The sequence below is a fragment of the Oryctolagus cuniculus genome, chromosome 19 (genome assembly GCF_964237555.1).
Source record: "Oryctolagus cuniculus chromosome 19, mOryCun1.1, whole genome shotgun sequence".
In the NCBI taxonomy this organism is placed as follows: Eukaryota; Metazoa; Chordata; class Mammalia; order Lagomorpha; family Leporidae; genus Oryctolagus; species Oryctolagus cuniculus.
This window is the reverse complement of record NC_091450.1, coordinates 36,895,407-36,913,895: the sequence shown is the minus strand read 5'-3', so window position 1 is coordinate 36,913,895 and position 18,489 is coordinate 36,895,407. Positions and strand designations below refer to the sequence as shown.

Genomic DNA, 18,489 nt, shown 5'->3' with positions numbered 1-18,489 from the left:
GCGCCGTGGGGGCTGAGGGGCCGCTGTTGCAAGCGGGATGAGTGTCGGGCGGGCTGACTGCTCAGGGCCACCAGCGGGGACAGATGGGTCTGGGACAGGCTGACGCCTGCCCTGCTGCCCGCAGCCCTTCACAGCATGGCAGTGCTCCTCTGCCGGTGTGACCTAGTGGGTGGCATGGCTCAGCCAGGTCCCCTCGTCCACTTCTCTCCAGGGTCTGGCCCCTGCTCAGTGGGCGCTGTAGCCCAGCAGTGCCGTGGGAGAGTGGCTCGTGTCTCCACAGGCCCTGCCCAGCTCTGCCATCATATGGTGGTGGTGTGTGTGCCATGGTGGATGTGTGCCATGACAGCGCTCTGTCCTGGGACAGGGGGTCGGGACCACCCTGGGAATTCTGAGGATGGGGCCGTCCTGCCTTCACGGGCCCCACGTCTCTGTGCTGTGCTGTCTCCTGGCCGTGGCCCGTGGGGCCCTGAAGCAGTGGCTTGGCTACCAGTGACCTTGAAACAGCCAGGCTCGGCGCTGTGGGACCCAGGCTGCAAGTCTGAGATGAGGGCGTCCCAGCAGCAGAAGGCAGCAGCTGCACCACCCCAGCCTGCCTTCGTGCTGGCCCTTGTCAGGACGTGGGGCCCACCTACAACTGGGATGGCTTTGTCCCAGGCTCTCCTGTCGTTACATCCATCTGGTCACAGGAGCTGGGGTAGGACCCGCTGAGCTCTTCAGGAATGTGGCTCAGGGGCAGTGTTTGCCGGGGGGTCCCTGGCGCAGGGCAAGTGTCGTCCAGCGGGGCCCCTGCTGTGGGGAGGACCAGAGCGCCGTGTCCATGGCCCACGCAGGCTGCATGGGGCTGTGGTAGGCAGCCCCGCCCATGTCCTCTGGCCCGAGGAGCTTGGGAAACCTCCTGGGAGCAGAGCCCCTCCTGCTAGGGCTGGAAGCTCTCCCCCACCCACTGCTGGCTTGGGGCACGGCCTGCAGAGTCCCCACTCCTCCCGCTCCTGCCCTGCCTCCCCTGAGTGCCAGGGGTGGGATGCCGAGCTCCAGGAGCGGGGAAGACCTGGGCCCCAGCGAGGCTGTGCCGGGAGCTCTGCGGGACCTGCAGGAGCCGAGCTGGGGCCCCATGGTCACCGCCCGCTGCCCGTGGAGCCTCCAAAGGGCTTCCCACGAGGCTGAGCTGCAGACCGCACGGCCCCACCCCACCCCACCCCGGGGAGCCAGGTGGTTCTGCTGTGCTCCGCTGTGAGGCAGGTGACAGGCACACACCTCCCTCCTGGGGCTGCGGAGACCAGGGGACCTGCTGTGGCCCACACAACACGTGGCAGCTGCTGCTGTTCTGTGATTATTATTTTTAAGATTTATTTTACAGAGGGAGAGACATCCACTGGTTCACTCCCCAGATGGCCTCAGCCGCCAGCTCTGGCCACGTGGGTGCAGGGACCCCGCACTTGGGCCGTCCTCCACTGCTTTCCCAGGCACGTGAACAGGGAGCTGGGTTGGAAGTGGAGCAGCTGGGATGGGAGCAGGTGCTCGTACCGGATGCGACTTAGCCCGCTGCGCCGCAGCGCTGCCCCAGCTGCTGTCCGTCTGAAACTAGCCCGACCCTGCCCACCTTGGGTGCTGCATTCTGCTTTTGTGAACGGCTTCCTAGGTCACAGCTCTGTGACTTGTAGATGGCGAAGGATCCTGTCTTCCCGAATTTCGTGTTTGAGGAAACCGAGTTTGTAGAGGTGCCCAGCTGGAGGACAGCCTTGTTAGGCCCCAGCTGTGGGCAGCCTGCACCTATGTGCCGTGTGCCATGCGGTGTGTGCCGTGCGGCGTGAGCCGTGGGCAGCCCGCACCTGTGTGCCGTGTACCATGCCGTGTGAGCTGTGGGCAGTACGCACCCGTGTGCCATGCACTGAGCCATCTGCCTCCTCTGTGCGCGTGCAGGGCCCTGGCTGTGCGTGGCCCCGTGCTGGAGAGGGCTCCCTGGTGACCCCTCAGGGACTTGGGCCTCCATGTAGTGACCACATCGCTTCTTAGGGGGTGGGCGCCCAGGAGGAGCCAGCGCTGGGCCAGGCCTGGCGGGGAGGCCTGAGTGCTCTGTGGCGAGGTCAGCGGTGTGCATACCAGCTGTGCGTGGCGCCCTGGGTGCTGTGTGGGCTCCGAGGCCCTGGATAGGGGGCTCTAAGTGGAGTTGAGTAGACACTGTGATGACGTGGCAGGTAGTGGGGACAGAGGCAGGCTCAGGTTGGGTGTACAGTGCTGGAAGCCAAAGGCCGGGCAGGCCGTGCCGGGCCGAGGAGCCCTGATGGCCCCTGTGCCTGACCCGTGGCTCCTTTGCAGCACCAGCTCCGTGAGCACACCTTGCTCCTCATCCGTGGGTGTGGGGTTCATGGTCTGGGGGTTGTCCCCCACTGACTGGCAGCGTGTGGGTTTCCCCCTCATCCTGAGAAGAACCCCCAGCTGCTCTGGACCCCAGGAGCCCCTGCCCTCTGAGGGCCCCGCCTGCCTCCCCCGAGCTCGCAGACACGGTCTGCCATCCCTTGGACCCGTGCACCCGACCTCCTGTCCAGGGAGCAAGCACTGGACACTGTGCATTTCCTGTGTTTTTCTGGCCGGGTGAGGTCGGATGACCTTCCAGGTGCACCCTGTGCCAGCTCTGCAGGCTGCCTGCTCCGCCATCCCGTGGAGAGGCCGTGTCACACGCCGGGCAGAGGCGCCGTGCTCCGGCCGCTCCACCTCACCCGCTGGCTGTCAAGTGCGCTTGCTGCTGTTTTCCGGGAAGCCTGCCTGTGAGTGCTTTGTCCACAGCGGCCCTGCAGTCCCCAGCGGCTCACCGGGCCTGCGTGTGCCGTCTGCAGGAGCTCAGTCTGTGTGCGCCCTGCCCTGTGGAAGCCCCCTCCACCTCCCCCCTGCCCCGGGCATCCCTGTCCTTCCACTCTCCTGGAGTTCCCCTCTGCTGAGCTGGCTGGGGGCACGGCCTGCCGAGACTTGGCTGGGGGTCCCCTGAGGTCACATAGCTGTCCCAGGAGACGCCGGGCTGGTGGTCCATCGTCGTCAGGGACAGTAAGCTTCTTTGTTCCTGGAGCAGGGCTGGCCCCTGCAAAGTGTGAGGGGGGTATTTTGTGAATGTGCCCCTCCTGTGGAGGTGTAGCAGCCACACAGATCACATGTGCGCAGACAGGTGGGGGATCTGCACACACCCCGTGTCTGCCCTGCCCCCATGGAGGGGCGCTGCTCAGCACTGGGCCCCCATGGAGGGGCGCTGCGTCAGCACTGGGCCCCATGGAGGGGCACTGCTCAGCACTGGGCCCCGTCCACCCGGCGCTGCTCAGCCCTGGGCCCCCATGGAGAGGGGGCTGCGTCAGCACTGGGCCCCCGTCCACCCGGCGCTGCTCAGCACTGGGCCCCGTGGAGGGGGGGCTGCGTCAGCACTGGGCCCCGTCCACCCGGCGCTGCTCAGCACTGGGCCCCATGGAGGGGCGCTGCATCAGCCCTGGGCCCCGTCCACCTGGCGCTGCTCAGCCCTGGGTCCCCGTCCACCCGGCGCTGCTCAGCACTGGGCCCCATGGAGGGGGCTGCTCAGCACTGGGCCCCCGTCCACCCGGCGCTGCTCAGCCCTGGGCCCCGTCCACCCGGCACTGCTCAGCACTGGGCCCCATGGAGGGGGCTGCTCAGCACTGGGCCCCCGTCCACCCGGCGCTGCGTCAGCCCTGGGCCCCCGTCCACCCGGCACTGCTCAGCATTGGGCCCCGTCCACCCGGCGCTGCTCAGCACTGGGCCCCCGTCCACCCGGCGCTGCTCGGCACTGGGCCCCCGTCCACCCGGCGCTGCTCGGCACTGGGCCCCGTCCACCCGGCGCTGCTCGGCACTGGGCCCCCGTCCACCCGGCGCTGCTCAGCACTGGGCCCCATGGAGGGGGCTGCTCAGCACTGGGCCCCCGTCCACCCGGCGCTGCTCAGCCCTGGGCCCCGTCCACCCGGCACTGCTCAGCACTGGGCCCCATGGAGGGGGCTGCTCAGCACTGGGCCCCCGTCCACCCGGCGCTGCGTCAGCCCTGGGCCCCCGTCCACCCGGCGCTGCGTCAGCCCTGGGCCCCCGTCCACCCGGCACTGCTCAGCATTGGGCCCCGTCCACCCGGCGCTGCTCAGCACTGGGCCCCCGTCCACCCGGCGCTGCTCGGCACTGGGCCCCCGTCCACCCGGCGCTGCTCGGCACTGGGCCCCGTCCACCCGGCGCTGCTCGGCACTGGGCCCCCGTCCACCCGGCGCTGCTCGGCACTGGGCCCCGTCCACCCGGCGCTGCTCGGCCCTGGGCCCCCGTCCACCCGGCGCTGCTCGGCACTGGGCCCCGTCCACCCGGCGCTGCTCGGCACTGGGCCCCGTCCACCCGGCGCTGCTCGGCCCTGGGCCCCCGTCCACCCGGCGCTGCTCGGCACTGGGCCCCCGTCCACCCGGCGCTGCTCGGCACTGGGCCCCGTCCACCCGGCGCTGCTCGGCACTGGGCCCCCGTCCACCCGGCGCTGCTCGGCCCTGGGCCCCCGTCCACCCGGCGCTGCTCGGCACTGGGCCCCCGTCCACCCGGCGCTGCTCGGCACTGGGCCCCCGTCCACCCGGCGCTGCGTCAGCCCTGGGCCCCCGTCCACCCGGCGCTGCTCAGCCCTGGGTCCCCATGGAGGGGGGGCTGCGTCAGCACTGGGCCCCCGTCCACCCGGCGCTGCTCAGCCCTGGGCTCCATGGAGGGGGGGCTGCGTCAGCACTGGGCCCCCGTCCACCCGGCACTGCTCAGCAGTGGGCCCCCGTCCACCCAGCACTGCGTCAGCACTGGGCCCCATGGAGGGGGGCTGCGTCAGCACTGGGCCCCCGTCCACCCGGCACTGCTCAGCAGTGGGCCCCCGTCCACCCAGCACTGCGTCAGCACTGGGCCCCATGGAGGGGGCGCTGCTCAGCACTGGGCCCCGTCCACCCAGCACTGCGTCAGCACTGGGCCCCATGGAGGGGGGCTGCGTCATCACTGGGCCCCCATGGAGGGGCGCTGCTCAGCAGTGGGCCCCCGTCCACCTGGCGCTGCTCAGCCCTGGGCCCCGTCCACCCGGCACTGCTCAGCACTGGGCCCCGTCCACCCGGCGCTGCTCAGCACTGGGCCCCCGTCCACCTGGCACTGCTCAGCAGTGGGCCCCCGTCCACCTGGCGCTGCTCAGCACTGGGCCCCGTCCACCATCCAGCTGCACGCCAGCCTTGCTGAGCAGAGGCAGTGGCTCTGAGGTGCTGAGGCTGCGGCTGCTTAGGGGGCCTCTGCTGCCCTGGGGCCCTGCCCAGGCCGCCTCCCTGGCCGGTATAGCTTGTCCACCAGAGTGGCTCCCGCCAGCGTGTCTGGCTTCCCAATCTCCCTGTGCTCCTTGTCATGTTTGCTGCTTCCGAGCTGGGCTGTGCGAGGCTCTGGGAAGCTGCCTGGCTCTTCCGAGTCGCTGCTGGGAAACGCTGCGCAGGGCGGGCTGGGGAAAGACGGCCTGGGGTGGGTGTGAGATGCGGTGGTCCCGCTGAGCCGGCAGGGGCCACGAGGGCTGACTGCAGTTGGGATGGTGATGGTATGCCTGGACCCTGGAGGCCTCCCCTCGTCCCTCTGAGCCGGGTACAGGGGGCGTCGTGGTGCCGAGTCGCTGGGGCTTGTAGGCAGCTCCAAGGCCAGAGCCACTCAGCTGCTGGGGCCAGCTCAGCGGCCTTCTCACTGTCGTGGTGTGTGGGGCATCCTCATGGCCCAGTGATGTCGGTGGGGTTTGATCTGGGTGTGGGGCTGGGCGTGGCCTGGGGTGGCCCCCAGGCACTGCGACCCCACCCCTCAGCGCCGTGTGCATCCAGGCTGCCACCCCCTGGCTCCCGGGGCTGCACAGAGACCCACAGGTGTTCAGCAAAGCATGTGGCATCTGGCGTCTCCAGGGGAGGCATCCTGCGTTCATCTGCTGTCCCCAGCTGCTGGGTGGCCTGACCACCGCCTACCCTGTGACCCCAGATGCTGTTGGCGAGGCTGGGCCCCGCCGGCTCAGCCAGGCCTCATGGAGGGAGCGGGGCCTGCGCCCCTGCGGCCCCTGACCCTGTCCGTCTTGTCTTGCAGGCTCAGCTGTCTCAGGCCCTGGAGGACCTGGGAGGCCAGAAGCAGAGAGCAGACATGGTGAGTCCCGGGGGCTGCTGTGCTGCCTGCGGCCTGGGCGGGGGCACCCCGACTCCCCCATCAGGACTGTGGTGCAGGGAGGCGGGTGACTTCCTCCCGTGCTGTCGGAACGGGGAGCACGTGCGGCTAGGAGCCAGGCTGCGTGGGTCACAGAATAAAGCGGACAGGGCCCAGGAGCAGCCTGAGGGCTGGTGCGGTGGTGGGTGCCCTGGTGACAGTGCCCCGGCCCGAGCTCTGTGCTGCGTTTGTAGACCAGGGATCCTCTCGGGCACGCGTTTCCTGCTCCGGTTTTGTTCTGTCATGGCAGCAGGTGCGTCTTTAAGGCTCTCTCCTCCCTGGTGTGGCTGCCTCGAGCTTGAGCCGCCGGGGGTAGTGAGTGGTGACTTGGAGGACTTCCTGGCCACCGTGCTGGTGAGCAGGCAGGCTGAACGGTGTGGGAGCCGCCACGCTGCGCTGGCGCTCGGCAGCCTCTGGGAAGGGCACAGCAAACCCCAGGGAGCCACTGCGAGGGTGGCGGGAAGCTCTGCCCTGGCCGCAGCTGGCCGCGCTGTCTGTGTGGGGGTGGGCTCCGGGGCCTGCCCCAGACCGCAGCTGGCCGCGCTGTCAGTGTGGGGGTGGGCTCCGGGGCCTGCCCCAGGGTGGGGGCCTTTTTGCTGCGAGGGTGGGGTTTGGCAGGAGCCCAGGGACCCAGGGCTGGCTGTGCTCGGGGACTTGATGTGTCTGGCAGTGGCCTGGGGCCAGGCCCCACTGGGCTGAGCAGCACAGCAGGGATGGCTTGTAAGACCTGGTTGTGAGCAGGGCCCAGCTGGGTAGGAGCCTGGCCTGCAGACCATCAGCTGCCTGGGCTGTGAGAGGAGGCAGGGCCGGATGGCCAGGGGAGGGCTGTGTGGACGTTCCAGAACCTTCTCTGTCCAGCGAGCACTGAAGGGGGTTCCGTTGCAGCAGCGAGCACGCCAGGGCCCTCAGTGGTCTGGGGGTCGTTGGTGGAGGTGGCGGGGCACACAAATGGCCGAGTCCAAGGTCCTGGGGCCAGGCGGGGCTCAGGGGGTCGAGGGCAGTGGGGTCTGGCCCTGCAGACCTGCGGGGCCAGTGGCATGACCTGGCCTCCATTCTGTAAGACCCCAGGCCCTCTGCGCTGCAGTGAGAGTGGGTGTGTGAGACGGCCTGAGGGCGGGGGTCAAGGAAGCCCTGGGAGTCTGGCCGGGGCGGGGAGGGCGGGGGTTGAGGAGGCCCGAGGCTTCTGGCGGGGCGGGGAGGGCGGGGATGGAGGAGGCCCACAGCGTCTGGCCGGGGTGAGGAGGGTGGGGGTCGAGGATGCCCACAGCGTCTGGCCGGGTGAGGAGGGCAGGGGTCGAGGAGGCCCACAGCGTCTGGCCGGGTGAGGAGGGCGGGGTCGAGGGTGCCCACGGCGTCTGGCCGGGGTGAGGAGGGCGGGGGTCGAGGACGCCCACAGCATCTGGCCGGGGTGAGGAGGGCGGGGTCGAGGACGCCCACAGCGTCTGGCCGGGGCGGGGAGGGCAGGGGTCGAGGAGGCCCACAGCGTCTGGCCGGGGTGAGGAGGGCAGGGGTCGAGGACGCCCACAGTGTCTGGCTGGGGCGGAGAGGGCAGGGGTCGAGGAGGCCCACAGCGTCTGGCCGGGGTGAGGAGGGCAGGGGTCGAGGAGGCCCACAGCGTCTGGCCGGGGTGAGGAGGGCAGGGGTCGAGGAGGCCCACAGCGTCTGGCCGGGGTGAGGAGGGCAGGGGTCGAGGACGCCCACAGCGTCTGGCCGGGTGAGGAGTGCACGGATGCCTGTACCTGCAGCCCTGGTCAAGGCCAGCAGGAGAGGTGTGCTCACAGCTTCCAGAAGGTGTTTCCATCCTGGGGGCAGGTGTGGGTGGCAGAGAAGTCAGAACTCGAGGTTCCAGCCTCAGGCCTCCCCAGCACACGGACGTTGGCGGGGGCGGGGGGGTGGCCGGGTTAAGGGGACCCGGGGGAGGCCTGAGGCGGGAAGTGTTGAGCAGTGACCGCTGGCCAGTGCTGAGGCTTGCCCGGGGCAGCAGCTGTGTGGCATTGTCCAGTCCCAGAGGTGGCAGCATGGCTGAGGGCTCACCCCGAAGGCTCCAGGAGCCGCCTTGGCTGACCACCAGGTGAACAGCAGGGCACAGGGGCGGGCTGGCAGGCCGGGCAGGTGGGTGCCAGGTGGCAGGAGGCCAGCCCCCGTCTCTGAAGCAGGGTGAGCACAGTGGGAGTGGGGTGTGTCGGAGCTGCCTCGTGGAGCCAGTCCAGGTGACGGTGGTCGCCGGGCCCAGGCATTCCCTGTCGACTTGGGACAGGTGGTTCACGGGCTTGCGGAGGGCTGGGCTGGCGCCCGGTGAGCAGAGCTGAGGGAGCAGGTGCTGGCGGGCGCTTGAGGAAGAGTGGACAGTGCCAGGAGTGCTGAGAGCGCAGCGCCAGCCCCGGTCCCCGGGGAGACTCCTGTTTGCTCTTCTTTTCCTCTGTTTCCTGCAGTGAGCGTTCCTTCCTCCTGGAGTCTGGGGAGGGGGCCTGGGCCTGAGCGTCAAGCCCACCCCCGCAGCGGGACTGGAGAGGTGGACACCCCACAAGGGCCCACGGTGCACTTGCTTCTAGTGGGCGTCCCCAGTGGGGTGCGGTGCTGGCCCTCATCTGGTGAGCCGCAGCTGCTCACGTCGGCCCCGTGTGTGGTGATGTGTGTGGCCGGGGCAGGGTGGGGTCCTTGCAGAGGATGGATGCAGCCATCTGCAGAAGCCGGGGCACCCTGCTGCTCTGCGTCACCGTGCACGGTGTCCTTGGGGGTCACCTGCATGCAGGAGCGCCCAGGGCCTTGTGTGGGACGGGCGTGGGGCGGTGGCTGTATTGGGTGTGACAAGCCTGTGGCCCAGGGCCCTATGTGGGACGGGCGTGGGGCAGTGGTTGTGTGTTGGCGTGTGACAAGCCTGTGGCCTAGGGCCTTGTGTGGGACGGGCGTGGGGCAGTGGTTGTATTGGCGTGGGACAAGCCTGTGGCCCAGGGCCTTGTGTGGGACGGGCGTGGGGCAGTGGTTGTATTGGCGTGGGACAAGCCTGTGGCCCAGGGCCTTGTGTGGGACGGGCGTGGGGCAGTTGTTGTGTATTGGCGTGTGACAAGCCTGTGGCCCAGGGCCTTGTGTGGGACGGGCGTGGGGCAGTGGTTGTATTGGCGTGGGACAAGCCTGTGGCCCAGGGAACGTTCTGCTCTTTGCTCACAGCTGCCCCCACTTCTACACAGAAGTGCCTCCACCCTGCCCCCCCCCGCCCCCACGTGCTGGTCTCCGGCCTGTGGGGTGGGGTGGGCTCTGGACATCCCCCTGTACCTTGTCCTGGGCCGGGGAGCCCAGGGTGGGATATGGGCTGCCAGCGTGGCTGCTTTTCCAGCCCGTGTTCCCTGGCTCAGCACGCTCACACCCTGCAGCACCTGACATCTGTGGTTTGAGGGGCCAGGCAGAGTCCTGGTTTTATTTCTCCCCAGTTGACCCTAGACCCCCATCCTAGGCTCTGCACCCCAACCTCCTTGCAGAGGCCAACCTCAGGCTGCTGGGGCGGGGGCCTGTGGGGCCTTCTAGGAAGTGTGAGGTGTTCTGGCTTGGGGTGGGCACCTGGGACCTGCTTCTCTGAGGCGACGCTCAGCAGTGCCCCAGGGGCTCCTGGGAGACGGACAGCGTGCCGATACCTTGCTGCTGCCTGGGACAGGCTTCGTGTCTGCCTCACCTCTCCTCTCGTTGGCTCTGCTTCTCTCTTGTCCGGTTCAGAGGACAATAGGAAGTGGCCGTGCCTGAGGGCCAGGGCATCCTCTGCTTGCCCTGACCCTGGCCGTGGACTGGGCCTGGCAGTCTGGACTGTCCTGATTCTGCCACTTGCTGTCTGGCCCAGCCTTCCACTGGCAGCCCCAAGATCTGATAGCCTGTGTATAGGTTTTTTTTTTTCTTTTATTTTAAGGTTTATTTATTTTGAAAGTCAGAGTTACAGGGTGGGGTGGGGTAGATATCTTCCATTTGCTGCTTCACTCGTCAGATGGCTGCAGTGGGCAGCCCTGGGCCAGGCCGAAGCCAGCAGCACGGACTTCGTCTGGGTCTCCATGAGGGTGCAGGGGCCCAAACACCCAGGCCATCCTCTGTTGCTTTTCTAAGGCCGTTAGCAAGGAGCTGGATCGGAAGTGGAGCAGCCGGGACACAGGATGCTGGCCTTGCAGGGCTTCTCGCTAGTGGCCTGGCTGACTTGTCTGAACTCAGTGGCCACAGTGGCACGGAGGCTGGGGCTGCTGGACTCTGAACTAGCCACACATGGCTTGTCCCCACTTCGCCTGGGCTGCCTGGGCGGTGGCTCACAGTCTCTCTGGCTCCTTGCTCCTGCAGCCCTGCCCATGGCCAGGCCTCCTTTCGCTCTGCTGCCTCCTTTGGGAGGTTCAAATTTGTGTCCCGCCTTGCCCGTTGTTTCCTGGGGGCTGCTCAGGGCTGAGGGACCTGTCTTGCTGGCCCTGACTCCTGCAGCGTGGAGTGCCTTCAGAGGAGGCAGGGGAAGCCAAGCCAAGCAGAGGGGTGCGCCTTGGCCTCCCTGGTCGCTGATTGCGGACCCCCGCTGCCCTGCACCAGGGCGCTGGTTTCCCATCCTGCGGTGGCGAGTGAGTGCGTGTGATTGCGTGTGGAGAGAAGGCTCGTGGCGCTGTGCAGAGAAGCGCAGGCTGTCTGTGGACCGACTGTCAGCTAATTACAGACGACAAGACAAAGGCAGTCTGACTCTGCTGTTAATTAGGAGGCCCGTGCTAATTAGGAGCGTAAGCACAGTTCGTCTTCCTCTTTAAGTGCAGTTACGCCACGAGGAGGATGTCCTGGGTGAGCTGTGTCATGAACGTATTTCACTCTAATTAGACGTGGCCAGGGCACACGCAGCAGAGGGCGTCCCGACGGCAGCCGAAAACCCCTGCTCTTGGCAGTCTCTGCGGAGTGAGAACTGAGGTTCTGTTTTTCTCTTTCTTTTCTAAGACATACTTTATTTGTTCGAAAGACAGAGTTACAGAAAGAGGTAAAGACAGAGAAAGAAACGGGTCTTCCATCCACTGTTTCACTTCCCAAATGGCCGCCATGGCCAGAGCTCCGCCGATCCAAAGCCAGGAGCCAGGAGCTTCTCCCAGGTCTCCCATGTGGGCACAGGGGCCCGAGAGTTTGGGCCTTCCTCTGATTCTTTCCCAGGCGCATTAGCAGGGAGCTGGATCGGAAGTAAAACAGCTGGGACTCAAACCGGCACCCATGTGGGGTCCCGGAGCCAGGCAGCATCTGTTCACTCTGTGTCACCTGCTGGCTCCCAGGGTGCCCCACTTTAACACTGCTCGTGACCCCTGAGCCCGGTGCGGGTGCTGGGGGGGTCTCTGTTCTCGGGGCGCTGTGTCAGTACCCAGGGCTCGTTTCCATTTCTCCGTGGTATGGATGGCTATGGCTCACTGTTCCCAGCTGCTGGCTGAGGTGGCAGCTCCGTGTGGCGTGGCAGCATCCCAGTGCCGACGTCCAGGGAGGCCGCCGGCTGTCACCTGAGCATAGCCTGCCTGGGGGCTGCCTGGGGCTCCCTCTGTCGAGCTGTGCACACCCTGTCATTTCTGTGCTGTGAAGTAATTTGTGTCTCGGATTTTGTCAGATGCATTCCCTGATCCTGCGCGTGGCTGGCGGCGTGGCTGGTGGCACAGGATGGGCCCCTGCGCGTGGCTGGCGTTGCAGGATGGGCTCCTGCATGTGGCTGGCGTGTCACAGGATGGGCCCCTGCGCATGGCTGGCGTGTCACAGGATGGGCCCCTGCGCGTGGCTGGCGGCATGGCTGGCGTCGCAGGATGGGCTCCTGCACGTGGCTGGTGTGTCACAGGATGGGCCCCTGCGTGTGGCTGGTGGCGTGGCTGGCGTGTCACAGGATGGGCCCCTGCGTGTGTGTGGCTGGTGGCGTGGCTGGCGTGTCACAGGATGGGCCCCCTGCATGTGTGTGGCTGGTGGCGTGTCACAGAATGGGTTCCTGCACGTGGCTGGCGATGTGGCTGGCATCACCGGATGGGCCCCTGCACGTGGCTGGCATGTCACAGGATGGGCCACTGCATGTGGCTGGTGGCGTGGCTGGCGTGTCACAGGATGGGCCCCTGCGCATGGCTGGCATGTCACAGGATGGGCTCCTGTGCATGGCTGGCAGCGTGGCTGGTGTCACAGGATGGGCTCCTGTGTGTGGCTGGCAGCATGGCTGGTGTCACAGGATGGGCCCCTGCTCATGGCTGGCAGCATGGCTGGTGTCACAGGATGGGCTCCTGTGTGTGGCTACATCTCCATGTGATATGCCTGCCCCTTGCGTCACACACCTGCCCCTCTGTGTCACACGCCTGCCCCTTTGTCACACGCCTGCCCCCCGAGTGACACACCTGCCCCCTGAGTGACACACCTGCCCCCCGAGTGACACACCTGCCCCCTGAGTGACACACCTGCCCCCCGAGTGACACGTCTGCCCCCCGAGTGACACACCTGCCCCCTGAGTGACACACCTGCCCCCGAGTGACACACCTGCCCCCTGAGTGACACGCCTGCCCCCCGAGTGACACGCCTGCCCCCCGAGTGACATGTCTGCCCCTCTGTGAGATCCCTGCTCCTCTCCACATCACACGCCTGCCCTCTGTGTTGTCCTCCGGGCTGCTGTCCTGGTTGCCTCTGCTCAGGTGTGATGGCAGCTGGTCCGAGGGATGTGACGATGCCTTGCGTTGCTCTTCATACTTGTTGGGTGGGGGGCCTGTGGCCGTTGCCCATGTCGAAAGGCCCCCTGCAGAGACCCCAGCCCACTGTGCTTAGGAAACACGGAGAAGGTGTGGTCGCTGTGGTGGCGTGAGGCGTGTCCGAGTTGGGAGGCAGACGGGAAAGTGACCCACAGACCCTTCTTGTGTATCCACGGTCAGCACCCACTGCCCTGCAGAGGGGGCCTGGGAGAGGAGGGGTGGGCCAGCACCAGCACAGGGCTGGGAGGGGAGGGTGGGCCAGCCCCAGCACCAGTACAGGGCTGGGAGGGGAAGGTGGGCCAGCCCCAGCACCAGCACAGGGCTGGGAGGGGAGGGTGGGCCAGCCCCAGCACCAGCACAGGGCTGCGAGGGAAGGGGTGGGCCAGCCCCCAGCACCAGCACAGGGCTGCGAGGGGAGGGGTGGGCCAGCCCCCAGCACCAGCACAGGGCTGGGAGGGGAGGGTGGGCCAGCCCCAGCACCAGCACAGGGCTGCGAGGGGAAGGTGGGTCAGCCCCCAGCACCAGCACAGGGCTGGGAGGGGAGGGTGGGCCAGCCCCAGCACAGCGCAGGGCTGTGAGGGGAGAGGAGGGGTGGGCCAGCCCCAGCACCAGCACAGGGCTGGGAGGGGAGGGGTGGGCCAGCCCCAGCACCAGCACAGGGCTGGGAGGGGAGGGTGGGCCAGCCCCAGCACCAGCACAGGGCTGTGAGGGGAGGGGTGGGCCAGCCCCAGCACCAGCGCAGGGCTGGGAGGGGAGGGTGGGCCAGCCCCAGCACCAGCACAGGGCTGGGAGGGGAGGGGGGGCCAGCCCCAGTACCAGCACAGGGCTGGGAGGGGAGGGGGGGCCAGCCCCAGCTCAGCGCAGGCCTGGGTGGATCCGGCACTCGCTCCTGGGGGTGGGGAGGTGGCCCCTGTGAGAATGAAGCCTGGAGCTCGTTGGTCAGGAGTCTGAGGTTACAGATCACAAAGAAAGGGCTTGAGTTCTGCTTGGAGCATGGTGGCATAAGTCAGCATTTCCCCACTTCTTTTCTGGAAAGTATCCAAAAATAGCAAGTGTGGAAGCCAAAATGGCAAACTTGAACTTTGGCCAAACGGAAATTCGGCTGAAACCGGAGCCCGCGTGGAGGCAGATGCCCGCGGAGGGGCCGTGCCGGGGCTGGATGTGGACGCCCGGCACACCGCCTCCTGCCCGCGTCTTGCTGGCGGGGCGCCAGGGAGGCTGAGTGACTGGAAGCAGGCCGTCTGGTTGGAGCTGGATCAAAGAGCTCGGGCCTCGCGCTCAGAGCTGGAGTTCGTGAAGCTCCTCTTCAGCCGTGAGTGCTAGAGGGACATCGCGCGGCCCTAGAAAACCAAGAGGAGAAATAGGAGCCCTCAGACGGGGAGCAGGTGGAGCTGTCGCGCCAGCTCTGCTGAGAGAAGGCTGGCCGGTGCAGCGCCCGCCGGGGCCGAGGGGGCCGGGAGGCGGCCGCCGGAGCTCCGAGTCAGGCGGCGGGGCCCAGCTCGGGCCCAGCGGGGAGAGCGGCCTGTGCCCCGCAGCGGGGAGCCGGGGCTGCGGTCTGCGAGGTGGAATTTGCCCACCTAATAGACGTGTGGTGGCTGGGAAGGAGTCCTCCCTCCCACAGCTGTGGGGGATAGCGCCCCGGTTAGAGCCGCGTGGGACAGAGCCGAGGGCACCTGGCTGTCCGCTCTCAGGTGAGCTGGGGACCCCGGGGGACCCCTGTGTGACTCAGTCCGAGTCTGAAGGCCAGAGGCCCGGGGGAGCTGGAGCAGGTGCAGGAGGTGGGGGGGAGAAACCCCCCTCTGGCCTGCTTTTGTGCCGTCGTGCCCCCCAGCTCTCCCCCTGCCCCGGCCAGTGCCCAGATTCCTGGCTCTGCCCCCGGCCATCAGGATGAACGGCGGGCGAGGGGTGACAGTGCTTCCCAGTGCTGTGTGCAAAGTGAGATTGTCGTCTGATCGCGTTCTTTGAGCTGTGTGAGGCACCACCGTGTCGGTGTCTTAAACAGGGAGACGCGGCGGGCAGCCAGGTCCGCTCGTGGCAGCCAGGGAGCCACGCCGCACGCCGCACGTGTTCCTCGGGGCCACGGGGCTGACCTCTGCTGGCTGCAGCACAGCACACGTGGCAGGGTTGGAGTCGTGGTCACAGTGACTTTGGTTCAAGCTGTGCTGCGTTGTTGAGAACAGGCAGAGGCGCTGCCCAGCGCTCACTCAAGGGGACCAGGACTGCCTCCCTCCAGGAACAGCTCGACAGGAACAATCCGGAAGCTTGTCCGAAGGCCAGGAGTGAGAGAGATGTTTCACTTAATAACCCACGGTGTCAGGAGTGAGCCAAGAGTAACCAGGATACCAGAGCCGCCATGTGTGCATGTGCGTGTGTATACACGTGAGCAGTCTCATCCCCACGCTAGACATGGTGTGTGTGTGCACATGTGTACACGTGAGCAGTCTCATCCCCAGGCTAGACACAGTGTGTGTGTGTGCACATGTGTACACGTGAGCAGTGTCCCCAGACTAGACACAGTGTGTGGGTGCGCTCACGTGTATACACGTGAGCAGTCTCATCCCCACGCTAGATACAGCGTGTGTGTGCACATGTGTACATGTGAGCAGTCTCATCCCCACGCTAGATACAGTGTGTGTGTGTGCACATGTGTACATGTGAGCAGTCTCATCCCCAGGCTAGACACGGTGTGTGTGTGTGCACATGTGTACATGTGAGCAGTCTCATCCCCAGACTAGACACAGCGTGTGGGTGTGTGTGTGCACGTGTGTACGTGTGTGCATGCAGGCAGTCTCATCCCCAGACTAGACACAGTGTGTGGGGGTGTGTGCACATGGTGTATGCATGCGCTGTCTGTGTCTCTGCCCCGGAGAGAGACCCCTCGCTTCCTCTCTGTGGAGAGTGCCCACGAGTGTGCAGAGATGAGTCACGTAAGCGGATGAGACATTCATAACCAGGCAGGTGAGCCAGGCAGCCTCTGGGATGTGGCGAGATTTGAAATCAGATGCAAAACCACGGGAGAAAAAGCTCCTAACACCTGAAACTTGGAAAGCAAACGGGAGGCAGGACAGAGCCCTTGTTCTAAACACGTCTGGGTTCCGAGGAGAGGTGCGACTCAGGCGTGTGGAAGCGGGGAGTAAGTGCAGTGGAAGCGCTCCTGGTCAGAGCCAGGGAGACCGCTCAGCCCGAGGGCAGGAGGGCACAGTGCGCGTACGCAGTCTCAGGCTGCAGTCAAGGGAGTAGGGTGAACCTTAGGGCGGCGAGAGGTAGAACCCTGAGGATCAGAGCGCAGGTTACGGGTGGAAAACGGGAGGACGAGAAGTTAGGCCACATGCCTGGCACTTGAAATAAAGCCAGCAGCACAAATCAATTAGTCACAGTTCTGCTGGGAAGTTAATAGCATCTCCGCTCAAAATAGGGACTGAGAGCCGTGGCTCAGCGTGCCCGGGCCTGCCAGGGCACCTCCCCGTGTGCGCGCACAGCGTCCCCGCCCTGCAGACAGCAGAGGTCAAACGGACCTGAGAGGACGGGGCCCCGGGGATGTCCCACCGCTCCACTCCAGCGAACGTGGGGATCTGAGTACAGTAGCACTTCCCAGGGAAACGCCGTCTCTCCGTCCCGAGTCCAGCACACACCAGTGCTTCCAGAGTACGGCGGTAGCCCTTCCTGGGCAGTGGACAGAGCACGGGGACTGCGTCCCACAGAGCCTGCTTCCCACTGGAGCTCCCGGGTCCAAACACTCGGAGCCGTGGGCAGGAGTTGTGCGCGGCCGGGGTGGGCGTGGGCCGGGCCAGCTGCTGTGTGGGTCTGTGCTGGGAGTAAGTCCGTGCCTCCCTGCCCTACCCCACCCTGCTTGCTGCCTCTGGGACAGAGCAGCCGTGAGCCTCTTCCCACGGCCTCTTCCCAAGAGGAGAGAGATGGGTCCTGTGGCCGCAGCCCCTGGACACCCAGCTTTGCCCTGCTGTGGCACTCATAGGTGTGGAGGCCTTGTGGCCTGAAATCAGGCCCACGGTGAGGACCTTGTGCCCCGGCTGCCCCCCTGAGGGCACTCGACAGCCCCTGACGAGGCGCCTGCCTGTGGTGAGCTGCCGGGTAGGCCACAGGCTCTCGTGGCTGCTCAGGTGGGCCAAAGACAAGGGCAGTGAGGCCACGCGAGGGAAGGGGCTGAGCTGTCCCCAAGGGGAGGGTGCCTGTGCCCCTCTGCCGGCCAGCGCCTGTCCCCAGCCCCCTCTGCCAGCCAGCACCGTCCAGCCCCCTCTGCCGGCCAGCGCCCAGCCAGCCCCCTACCAGGCCCCCTCTGCCGGCCAGCGCCTGTCCCCAGCCCCCTCTGCTGGCCAGCGCCTATCCCCAGCCCCCTCTGCCGGCCAGCGCCTGTCCCCAGCCCCCTCTGCCGGCCAGCGCCTGTCCCCAGCCCCCTCTGCTGGCCAGTGCCTGTCCCCAGCCCCCTCTGCTGGCCAGCACCCGTCCCCAGCCCCCTCTGCCGGCCAGCGCCTGTCCCCAGCCCCCTCTGCTGGCCAGCGCCTGTCCCCAGCCCCCTCTGCTGGCCAGCACCCGTCTCCAGCCCCCTCTGCCGGCCAGCACCTGACCAGGCCCCTCTGCCGGCCAGCGCCCATCTTCAGCCCCCTCTGCCGGCCAGCGCCTGTCCAGCCCCCTCTGCCGGCCAGCGCCTGTCCAGGCCCCCTCTGCCAGCCAGCGCCCATCCAGGCCCCTCTGCCAGCCAGCGCCTGTCCCCAGCCCCCTCTGCCGGCCAGCACCCGTCCAGGCCCCTTCCTTACTAACTTTCAGAAGTGGAATCCCAGGCTCAGAGAGGCAGTGTCACTTCTGAGGTTGCAGATGGCAGGAAGGAAAGGCCCGCGGCCCTGTAGCCCCTAGGGGCTCCCCGCCCCTGCTGGGGTGGGTGAGCAGCCTGCAGGCTCAGCTGGCAGTGTGGAGTGACTTGAATTCCTGGGCCGTGTGTGTGGCTGCTGCAGAGACAGAAGCCCCAGAGGCAAGAACTCGGGGCTGCATAGGCCCCTTGTTCTGTGGCCTGGCGCCCAGGCTTCGGGGGTCCAAGCTCTCCCCTGGGGGTTCTGCCCATGGACACAGAGCCTGTGCTGCCCGTGGGCTCCTGCGTCCTCTGATTTGCTCTGTTTCCTCGTAGCTGGAGATGGAGCTGAAGATGCTGACGACGAGGTCCAGCTCTGCCGAGCCGAGCTTCCGCTTCTCCAGGGAGGAGGTGGACTCCCTCAGGTAGGGCGGCCGGGACAGCTGAGCAGCTGTGGTCCCGCCCAGAGCTGGGGCGAGGACCAGCTTGGCCGAGGCACTCTGCCTGAGGCTGTTCACCACTGAGGGCAAACACCTGGGGCGCTGGGTTGTGCGTGTGCTTCTGTCATCGGTATCTTCAGGTGTGTGTGTGCCCTAGCCTCCGATGAGCCTGCGGAAGCGACCATGTGACGTGTGCACCTTACCAGGCATGGGGTCCGTGTGGCTGCGTGGCTGTGACACGGTGCCGTGAGCATGCGTGTTGGTTCTGTGTGGGGAGCGTGACAGCCAGGGACGCCGAGGCCTGGGGGGCCGTGGCCTGGGAAGCTTGGAATGGAAGAGAGCCGTGACGTGGTGTAGCATT

The 18,489-nt window shown here is 66.8% G+C and overlaps 1 protein-coding gene across 4 annotated transcripts in view; it reads left to right on the top strand.

The window, feature by feature from the left end:
- Window positions 1-18,489, top strand: part of MAD1L1 (mitotic arrest deficient 1 like 1) — a 280,453-nt gene that overhangs the window by 168,272 nt on the left and 93,692 nt on the right. For all 4 annotated transcript variants that reach the window (XM_070064279.1, XM_070064278.1, XM_070064280.1 and 1 more), the window contains 2 exons: window positions 6,085-6,141; window positions 18,025-18,113. In XM_070064279.1, the coding sequence (XP_069920380.1) occupies window positions 6,085-6,141; window positions 18,025-18,113 (146 nt within the window). The remainder of the gene's footprint in view (window positions 1-6,084; window positions 6,142-18,024; window positions 18,114-18,489) is intronic.